General features: G+C 59.9%; 1 protein-coding gene across 1 annotated transcript in view; it reads left to right on the top strand.

Annotated features, from left to right (window-relative positions):
* Positions 1-10,653, top strand: part of LOC144951292 (uncharacterized) — a 273,910-nt gene that overhangs the window by 53,083 nt on the left and 210,174 nt on the right. Inside the window, 2 exon segments of the mRNA XM_078881487.1 lie at positions 790-1,003; positions 1,670-1,835. Of these exon segments, the coding sequence (XP_078737613.1) occupies positions 790-1,003; positions 1,670-1,835 (380 nt within the window).

The raw sequence follows: 10,653 nt of genomic DNA, 5'->3' as shown, positions 1-10,653 counted from the left end.
CTCCCGCACTCGTTCCACCCCTCGGCTGCCTCTCCGTGACTATCCCTGACCGCTTCATCGCCCGTGAAGCGTCGCCTGCGGAAGTGGTCGCCTCTCCCCGCTCCTCCACTCCACGTGATCCTCTCGCGAGCGCTTCGAAAGTTGTGGGGGGGAAAAAACGATTTGGTGGCTGCTGCTGCTGCGTTGGTCAGTGGTGCACAACAACAACAAACAACAACAGCAGCAGGTCAACACGTTCCGCGTCGCCAACAACGCCGTGCATGTGCGTGCGTGCGCGGCATTTTAGAAGGAAGTACTATCACGGGCGAAGTTTCGGGCGATGAACCTTCACCGTGGCACGCTTCGTCATTTGCGTGGCACGGAAAAAGAGCAAATCGGCCGGCAAAGGCCCCCCATGAACGCGTTGAGTTCACTGTGTGCAGGTCGGGCCCCCCACGCTCCTCCACCTTTGTCTCCCTGCCCCCCCCCCTCCCCGATTCCCCATGCCCTTCTCGGCGTGGATGTTCCCGCAAACGCTCGTGCTTGCGTCTCTCTCTCTCTCTCGTCTCACTCTCTCATCTCTCTCTCATAGCTCTGTCATCTCTCTCGTCTCTCTCACACGCTCGTATCTCTCTCTCTTTCTCATCTCCCACGCTCACTCGCATCTGTTTCATCTCTCTCATCTCTCTTTCATCTCTCTCATCTCTCTCGTCTCTCTCTCTCATCTCTCTCATCTCTCTCTCCCACACTTGCTCGCATCTCTCTATCATCTCTCATCTCACCTCTCACCTCTCACCCCCCCCACCGCAGACTCGGAGTTCCCCGTGGACTTCTCCATGGTGCTGACGGTGCGGGCGCGCAAGGGCACGCAGGCCTTCCTGCTCTCGCTCTACAGCGAGCAGGGCATGCAGCAGCTGGGCCTCGAGGTGGGTCGCTCGCCCGTGTTCCTCTACGAGGACCAGCACGGCCTGCCGCCCCCCGAGGAGTATCCCATCTTCAAGGGGCTCAACCTGGCCGACGGAAAGTGAGTGGGGGGTGGGGAGAGCCGTCGGATTGTGTGGGGAGTCGTTCTTCTTTACCGAAGGGCAGATGTGGCGAGAGGCGGGTCGATGGCGTGCGGTGAGACGAGAGAGATGGAGTGAGACGGGAGAGATGGAGTGAGATGGAGTTGGAGATAGAGTTGTAGTGAGATAGATGTAGTAAAATGAGAGGGAGAAATGTCCCAGAGTGAGACGTCAATGCGGAGGTGATGTTGCTGCGACTGCTGCCACTGCCACTGCTGCTGCTCACCACGACGAGAGGGCTTCAGTGGACAGACAGAGAGAGAGAGAGAGTTCGTGTCGTGTCGCTGGTCCTCCTCCTCCTGCGTTGAAGGAGCCCAGACGACCACAGTGGGTTCACCATGCGCTCCGTAGCTGTGGGTTGCATGGCCACAGTCGCACCGCCGTGCCCCAGCGTCTTTAACCTTCCGATGCAATTCCTCTGTTCAACACCAAAGAACGTTACGGGGGAAGTCTCAGGGTGCAGTGTGTCGCAATCGGGAAATGTGACCAAATCGGCAATGTGACCCAATCGGCAATGTGCCCCATTTCCCCCCCCTTGAATCCCAACATTACCTCCTCCGGCTGCCCCTCCTCACCTGCCCCTCCACCCCCCCCCCCGCGACTAACACCCCCCACCCCCGCCGCAGGTGGCACCGCGTGGCGCTGAGCGTGCGCGGGCAGAACGTGACGCTGACGCTGGACTGCCGGAGGAGCGTGACGAGGCCGCTGGCGCGCTCCCTCGCCGGCTCGCGGATCGACGTCAACGGCATCGCCGTCTTCGGCACCCGCATCCTGGACGAGGAGGCTTTCGAGGTGAGACGCGTGACCCCCCCCCCCCTCGCCCCCTCGCCCCTCCCCTTGCCCCCCCCTCCCCACGCGTGCGTGCGCAGCTGGAGCATCATCGCCGTTCATCACGGTGGTGCCTAAGGCCGCGCCAGCCGGCTCTGTCCCGCGGCATCTTCCTTGCCGGCGGACGAGCCCCCCGCAACGTCACGTGCCTCGAGGTGCACCTAGCCTGGCGCGCGCGCGCAGGGCGTTAGTAATATCGAGTGCGTCGGGGGTGGAGGGGGGTGGCTCAGCGGTTAGCGAGTCGCCGTGCCGCCCCTTGGTGGGCGCTCGCGAACCGAACGCTTGCACCCAGCGTCCCGGCGAAGGCGCTACGGCGGAGGCGGTGCCCTGCGGTTTTGAACGCCCGGCGAATGTCGGCTGGACGAGTTCGCGCGTTTTGCTTCGATGCTACCGTCCGTGGGTCGCCCGCGCGGGGAGCGATGCGTCAGCGACGCGTCGGTGAAGGTGCTGCGGGGGTCGACGGCGTCGTTGACGACAGAAGCGCGGAGGGGGAGGCTCCCGCGCGGGGTTCGAGGCGACGGATCACCCCACGGCGATCGCCGCACGGCGGCCGTCGAGACGACGTCACCCCCGGCCGTCGACACCAATCCGACCCGCGACGGGAAGGTCAGAAAAACATTCCGGCCGGCCGGGCGGACGGCGAGGGAGCAGAGGCCGCGGAGCGTGGGGAGCGGGTCGCCGCGTCACCCCCGGCGAGCGTGGCCTCGCCCGGGCGAGAGTCGCTCGCGGCGCTCGCTGCGGCTTCCGAGCGGTCGGATCGTCACCTGGGCCTGCCGCCCCCTCCCCCGCATCTTTAACCTGCGGGGGCTGAGAGCGCGAGAAGAGGGAGAGGTGGGTGGGTGGTTAACGAGCGGCCGGCGTCGCCAGGGTGACGGCAAGGGCACGGCGGGGGGCTCCCTCGTGGGTTGGGAGTTATGGGCGTGGTGAGGAGCGTGGTGGCACCGATGGGGCCCACAGAGGTCAGAGCGGTGGCACGGGTTGGGCCCACAGAGGTCAGAGTGGTAGCTGCGAGGACCGTCGCCATCCCCCCCCGCGGAGAAACGATTTTATTTGGAAATAATAGCAATTACATAAATGTGTACCGTGTCGACGTCATGCAAAGTGGACGTCAGCCCACTTAGCCAGAGCCACGTGGCAGCTTCCTCCTCATCCTCATCCTCATCATCATCCTCATCATCATCCTCATCATCATTCTCTCCATCCTCATCCTCCTCCTCATCCTCCTCCTCATCCTCCTCATCCTCCTTCTCCCCATCCTCCCCATCCTCCCCATCCTCATCTCCCTCCCCATCCTCATCACCCTCCCCATCCTCATCACCCTCCCCATCCTCCTCATCCTCTTCCCGATCCTCATCACCCTCCCCATCCTCATCACCCTCCCCATCCTCATCATCCCCATCCTCCCGATCCTACATATGTAGTAGCTACTACACATGTAGTAGGGGGGGGGGGGGGTTCTCGCTGGATTGAAGACACGCGTATGTTGAATGTGTGCCCGACATATACAACGTGTGAACCGTCGACCCTTTTAATGCTGCTGCTCGTTGCTGGCCGCTTGGCGGCGTTGTTTTGGGGAGCGCTGGAGGGCGGGCGGCTCGCAATGGGAGGGGCCGAGAGAGTTCGTGACAGAGGGTGGTGATGGAGGGGGGGTGGAGTGAGGGGGGATTTAAGAACCTTGCCATCATTGCCCCGAACTGCCAGGAGATTTGAATAGAACCGTCCGGAGTCCTCGTCGCTACGCCGCGGCGTAAGCATCCTCCGTCGGTGCTGAGCCGGTGGACGAAATTCCACATTCCTATGGCGAGGACGAGTTCATTCCATAGGACAACCGCCCCCTGTAGGGTGGGATGACGGGGGGGGGGGGGGGCGGGGGTGTGATTCAGCCCATCACACCTCCCTGGGGTTAGGGAATCGATAAAACAAGTACTGATTTGTCCTCCGGATCGCCTCCTCTCTACCCCCCCGTCATACGAATGTGGAATTTCCACCCGGCGCCAGCTCTAGCAGGGCCGGACAACGTGGAGATGAGTAGTAGCGGCTGTGGGGGCTTCTCCTCGGGCAGGCGACCCCCACCGCCCCCAGGCGAACCACGCACCGTGGGTCGCTGCTTCTGAGGGCGGTGGAGGAACCCAAAACCTCTGGGGGGGGGGGGCATGGGACCCCCCCCACCGTACCCTCACGTGACCCCTCGCCCTTCGTCACGGTCGGCAACCCCCTCCGCCTCCCCCACTGCCTCCCCCACCACCACCACCACTACTACCACAGCCATCACCACAACCACCACAACCACAACCACCATCACAACCACCACAACCATAACCACCACCACCACAACCACCACCACAATCACCACCACCACAACCACCACCACTACAACCACCACCACAACCACAATCACCACCACCACAACCACCACCACAACTACAACCACCACCACCACCACAACTACCATCACCACCACCACCACCACCACAAGCACTACCACCACAACCACCACCACAACCACCACCGTAGCTCCCGCTCCTTCTCCCTCCTGTTTGCCGACCCCTCCCACCTCACTTAGGAGATGGGGGGGGGGTAGATGGGGGGGGCCCACCACCTACCACCCCCCCTTATTCGGGGACGGCTAAGAACAATAAATGAAACGTCCGATCGTTGAAAGGCGTTCTGTGCGAAGTCGCTTCTGCTGCCTTCTGCGGCTGCCCAGCCATGGAATGCGTGCGGGGAGAGAGAGGGGAGAGAGGGGAGAGAGAGGGGAGAGAGTGAGGAGAGAGAGTAGAGAGAGAGGGGAGAGAGAGGGGAGAGAGGCGAGAGTGAGGAGAGAGAGTAGAGAGAGAGAGGGGGGGCACGGTGGTGGTGGTCCGGCGATAAAGACGCATTCCACGCGCGGCCCCCACCGCTGTGCGTGCCTTCAACTTTCCTTCTCACCGTACGTAGCCGGCCGCGCTAATCAGAGGCGCGTGGGAGGGACGAGGAACCTGAACCCAGGAAAGGAGTTCTACAGAAATAACTTTGTCAATCTGGAGTAGTGCTTCATCTTCTTTCTCTTGACCTGGGGGGGTGCACGCTACACGCTGCACCCGCTGGGGGTGCGAGATGCCCTTGCTGGAGGGGGGGGGAGGGTGGCGAGATGCGGCCAGATTTATGTCCGAAGGTAAATCATCGAAAGCGCAAATTAAGCACGGCCACGTTAATTTACAACTTCCTTTGTTTCGTCAAACCCTATGTGTCTATTAACATTGCACAATTTTTGTTGTTAAACGATCAATAACCAAACGGGTGCAAGGCTGCGGTTAAGGTTAAGAACCCGCCGGTGTGGATGGCGATTTCAAAGTGCCCAGCCTCCCCGCGGCTTCCGAACATGGGCAGGGAAGGAGCGTTCCAGACGGCCGCGGGGGCGCGACGTGAAAGCTCCCGCCGGATCGGTTCGACGGGCTGCGGTGATGGCTTTCTCGCTCCTTGACGAGATCAGCGAGGTGTGAACAACAACTACAACAACATCAACAGCAACAACTACAACAGCAACAATGTAAATACGCAGACGAATACATCGGCGCAGAAGGCCGTGCGGCCGATGGGGGGTCCCCAAAGCCACCGATCTCTTTGCCCGGAGACGTCGCGGATTCTCCCCGCCCGCGGCCACCGTCGCTGGCGCCTCAAGCCGGAGAGGCTCCTTCGGCACCCACGATGGCAGCCGGTTCTCGCTCCGTGCAGGCCCCACACGGAGCGAAACGTCGGGCACCGTGCCAAGGGTCCGACCCCGCCGCACGGGGAGGGACCCTCGGCATCTGGCGGTGCGGTGTGGGGGGGGGGGCGGCTGTAGTTTGAGTGACGTCGTCGGGGGAGTTTGAGTGACGTCGTCGACGCTCGTCCACACGAGCTCGGAGTTCGGAGTTTGGAGGAGGAGGTCGATGCCTTTGGCTGCAGCCGTGCGGGGGATGGAAAGGCACTGACGGGGTGGGGGGGGGCGAGGAGGGAAAAAAAACCCCAGGAATGGAAAGAAAAATAAAGAAATCATTAACGAGCTCACAGGATCCACCACCAGCCGTGGCGGCTTCACTCCACACGCCGTGACCTCCGCCACCTCTGCCTGTGCCTGTGACTCTGTCTCTGCCTGTGGTTGTGACTCTGCCTGTGTCTCTGCCTGTGTCTCTGCCTGTGACTCTGCCTGTGTCTGTGGCTGTGTCTCTGCCTGTGTCTCTGCCTGTGTCTGTGTGTCAGCCTGTGTCTCTGCCTGTGTCGCTGCCTGTGTCTGTGGCTGTGTCTCTGCCTGTGTCTGTGTCTCTGCCTGTGTCTGTGACTCTGCCTGTGTCTCTGCCTGTGTCTGTGGCTGTGACTCTGCCTGTGTCTCTGCCTGTGTCTGTGGCTGTGTCTCTGCCTGTGACTGTGTCTCTGCCTGTGTCTGTGTCTCTGCCTGTGTCTCTGCCTGTGTCTGTGACTCTGCCTGTGCCTGTGACTCTGCCTGTGTCTGTGACTCTGCCTGTGTCTCTGCCTGTGTCTGTGGCTGTGTCTCTGCCTGTGACTGTGTCTCTGCCTGTGTCTCTGCCTGTGTCTCTGCCTGTGACTCTGACTGTGACTCTGTCTGTGTCTCTGCCTGTGTCTCTCCCTGTGCCTGTGACTCTGCCTGTGTCTCTGCCTGTGTCTCTGCCTGTGACTCTGCCTGTGCCTGTGACTTTGCCTGTGACTCTGCCTGTGTCTCTACCTGTGTCTGTGACTCTGCCTGTGTCTCTGCCTGTGTCTGTGGCTGTGACTCTGCCTGTGTCTCTGCCTGTGTCTGTGGCTGTGTCTCTGCCTGTGACTGTGTCTCTGCCTGTGTCTCTGCCTGTGACTCTGACTGTGACTCTGTCTGTGTCTCTGCCTGTGTCTCTGCCTGTGTCTGTGGCTGTGTCTCTGCCTGTGTCTGTGTCTCTGTCTGTGTCTGTGACTCTGCCTGTGTCTCTGCCTGTGTCTGTGGCTGTGACTCTGCCTGTGTCTCTGCCTGTGTCTGTGGCTGTGTCTCTGCCTGTGACTGTGTCTCTGCCTGTGTCTGTGACTCTGCCTGTGTCTCTGCCTGTGTCTGTGGCTGTGTCTCTGCCTGTGACTGTGTCTCTGCCTGTGTCTCTGCCTGTGTCTCTGGCTGTGTCTCTGCCTGTGTCTGTGGCTGTGTCTCTGCCTGTGTCTGTGACTCTGCCTGTGTCTCTGCCTGTGTCTGTGGCTGTGACTCTGCCTGTGTCTCTGCCTGTGTCTGTGGCTGTGTCTCTGCCTGTGACTGTGTCTCTGCCTGTGTCTGTGTCTCTGCCTGTGTCTCTGCCTGTGTCTGTGACTCTGCCTGTGCCTGTGACTCTGCCTGTGTCTGTGACTCTGCCTGTGGCTGTGACTCTGCCTGTGTCTCTGCCTGTGTCTCTGGCTGTGTCTCTGCCTGTGCCTGTGTCTCTGCCTGTGATTGTGGCTGTGTGACACTGGACCGACGCCAAATAAAGAACCCAACGAGCCTGGAGACGCTCTCACTCAGGATTTTCTCAACGATAATAATTTTAAAAAATGATGATAATAACATGAATGATAATTATAGAATTTATCATCCCCCAGCCTACCCACCTACCCCCACCCCAGATGTGCGAGGTGGGACGACGCGGCGACGCCGCTAACGGAAGACAGAGAGCCCCCCAACGGGAGAGACAGAGCCCCCCAACGGGAGACACAGAGCCCCCCAACGGGAGACACAGAGCCCCCCAACGGGAGACACAGAGCCCCCCAATTAGTGTTTTGTTGACTCCCGAGCGCCGTGCCATCGCAAGGCAGCGACGCGTACCATCACGTGGGGTGGGCGGTGGAGAGGGGGTGGCGTTGAAAACTAAAATGTATGAAATTGCTGAAACGACTTTGATCGAATGAAAAATGTCTCAAAGAACCGGAACGTTCCCAGGCAGACGTCGGTCGTTTGTCGGTCAACGTCTCTCCAACGTCCAAATCGCTCGCTCGCACGCCGGAACGCCGGTGCCGTCGATCCGTACGTCCGCCCGTCCGTACGTCCACGAAAAACTCAGGGACGCCGAGACTTTTTGGTGAACGCGCGACGCCTTTTTCTGGCACAGATCTGAGGCCCGGAGCTCCACCATCAACACCCTCAGGGTCAGGGCGTTCCGTCTGAGCCCCTTGCCCGTTTAATATCCTGTCCTGAAGCATTCCGGGCCTCGCCCGCGCGAGCGTTATAAAGCCACCTTCTGTTGGTGCCACAGACGACAATAATAGCGACTCAGCACGATCCAAGCCACGCTGAATCCCTCCCCACTAGTCACCCACACTGACCCCCCCCCCCCCACTAGAGACTCCGACTGACTCCCTCCCCAGTAGCCGCCTCTCGTGCCCCCGATGGTGAGGGCAGCCAAGCAGAACCCCCCCCTCCACCCTCCCTACCCCCCCACCCCCCTACACCCCCCCCCCACCGCTTTGTCTGCGAGCTCCCAGACCGTGATGTCATCGCCAGCGCCGCCCGCGATTCCCCTCGTGACCTCCCCCCCTCTACCTGCTCCCATCGCCCCTCTCATCTCCCCTCAGCCTCACTTACAGCCGTGAACTCCCTCTCCCTCCCACCTCCCCCCACCTCCTGGCTCTCTACTACCTCCTCCCACCTCCTGCCTCCCCCCTCCCACCTCCCCGTCCCACCTGTCTTTCCATTCCACCCGTGTGTTTCGGCAGCTTCCGACAGGATTAAATAACCATTATCGCTGTCTCTACCCCCCCCCCTCGTCTGTGTGGCTGTCTATGTGTCTGTGTCTCTGTCTGTGGTGTCTGTGTTTCTGTCTGTGTGTCTGTGTCTCTGTGTCTGTCTGTTTCTGTGTCTCTGTCTGTGTCTCTGTCTGTGTGTCTGTGTCTGTCTGTCTGTGTGTCTGTGTTGTCTGTGTATCTGTGTAAGTGTCTCTGTCTGTGTCTCTGTGTCTGTGTGTGTTTGTGTGTCCGTGTCTCTGTTTGTTTCTCTGTCTGTGTGTCTGTGTCTCTGTCTGTGGGTCTGTGTCTCTGTGTAAGTGTCTCTGTCTGTGTGTCTCTGTCTGTGTGTCTGTGTCTCTGTATGTGTCTCTGTCTGTGTGTCTGTGTCTCTGTATGTGTGTCTCTGTCTGTGTGTCTGTGTCTCTGTATGTGTGTCTCTGTCTGTGTGTCTCTGTCTGTGTGTCTGTGTCTCTGTATGTGTGTCTCTGTCTGTGTGTCTGTGTCTCTGTCTGTGTGTCTGTGTCTCTGTATGTGTGTCTCTGTATGTGTGTCTCTGTCTGTGCGTCTCTTGGCTGTGAGCCGTACCCGAACTCGCATTGCGCTACAAACCACTCATGGTCCTGGACCTCCACTAGGTCGACTCAGCCTTAAATAAGTACCTGGTTTGTCGGTGTGCCTACATCAGCACTGGGGACACAAAGGCGGGATGTTCGTGCCGTGCCGGCCTTCATAGGTGCTGCTAGCTTAAAAGCACTCGCTCCAAGCAGGCTGTTACAAGGCGATACGGGCGGAGTCTTTGATCTTTGTGTATATTTCTGGGTGAGTGGGTGTGGGTGTGTGTGTATACGTGTGTATCTTTGCCGGTTCCAACTCCGGTTTGACAGCAGAGGTCTCACTCCAAATCCATTGGGCGGCAATATCTTTTCATCGGTTGCGTAACGCTGTGTGGAAGCTACCTGGTCTGTCACTCCGCACGAAGCTTCGGGTCTTCTCGGCCGCAGTCATTCCCTCCCTTCTCTACGCTTTTGAAACTTGGACCCCTCTAATGGAACATCTGCGCCGGTTATAAACATTCAGGCTAGCCCTGCCTACGATCCATCCTGGGTTTAACCGAGCTGGATTGTGCGGGGAGCTCACAAATCCTTGAAAGATCTGGACACATTCCCATCGATGAGCTCCTCTGGCAGGCAAGGCTGCGTTGGCTGGGTCATGCAGCCCGCATGCCCAGCCAAAGCATAGCCAAGCAGCTTCCGTTTGGCCGCATAGAGGGGGCTTAACGGGCACGACATGGGCTGGAGAAGAGATGGAGCTGATGCTGTACAGGAGGATGTAGAGCTGAGTGGACTGGTAGCAGCGGTGTCAAGATCGGCCTCTGTGGAGGAGGTACGTGAAGGACGCTGCTACTGGGCAGTTGGAGGCAGTCGCCCTCCAACTCCAACAACAACGGCGGGCCAGGGAGCGACGCTCACAACACCGAGCGGAGCGTCGGGTGGATAAAATGCAGCAAGTTGGCACAGTAAGGGGGTGAACAGCTGGTGCATCTAACAGTCATCTCAGTCAGCCATCCCATGGCACCTGCTGTGTCTGTCCCGTGACCTCCTCCTGCCAGCAGCGAGCCGTCGACACGAGCACGTGGCCTCAAAGTGCACCTAGCCTGGCACAGGCGCCGTGGTGGCGTCACCGTCACGTAGGGGCAAGCGGCGGGCATTGCAGTCTTGCCGACCGTCTGCTCGTCACGACGAATCATCGGCGCGGTTTCGCCATGAGCAAACGGTGCGGTGGTGGGGGGGGGGGTGGTGGGGGGAAGTTGGTGGGGGATTGGGGGGCGATGTTGCCACGCGCGACTCCCAAACGGGTAATTTGTGCTGCGTGGTATTTCAAACGTGGCCAATTTAAAGACCGTGGCACTGGGCACTGCAGCGGCTTGCGAATCTCCCCGCTCGAGCAGCAACCACCGAGATCTCGGACGGTCCCCGCCGTGCAGCGCCAGAGATGGGGCGCGGGATTTACACTCCGCAAGTTGTCATTCGTCGTCGTCGTCGCCGTCGATATCAACATCAATGCGGAGGGCAGAAATCAAAACGGAGGCTACCCG

Source organism: Lampetra fluviatilis, chromosome 61, assembly GCF_964198595.1.
Source record: "Lampetra fluviatilis chromosome 61, kcLamFluv1.1, whole genome shotgun sequence".
NCBI lineage: Eukaryota > Metazoa > Chordata > Hyperoartia > Petromyzontiformes > Petromyzontidae > Lampetra > Lampetra fluviatilis.
Note: the sequence above shows the minus strand (reverse complement) of the source record. Positions and strands in the feature narration are given on the sequence as shown.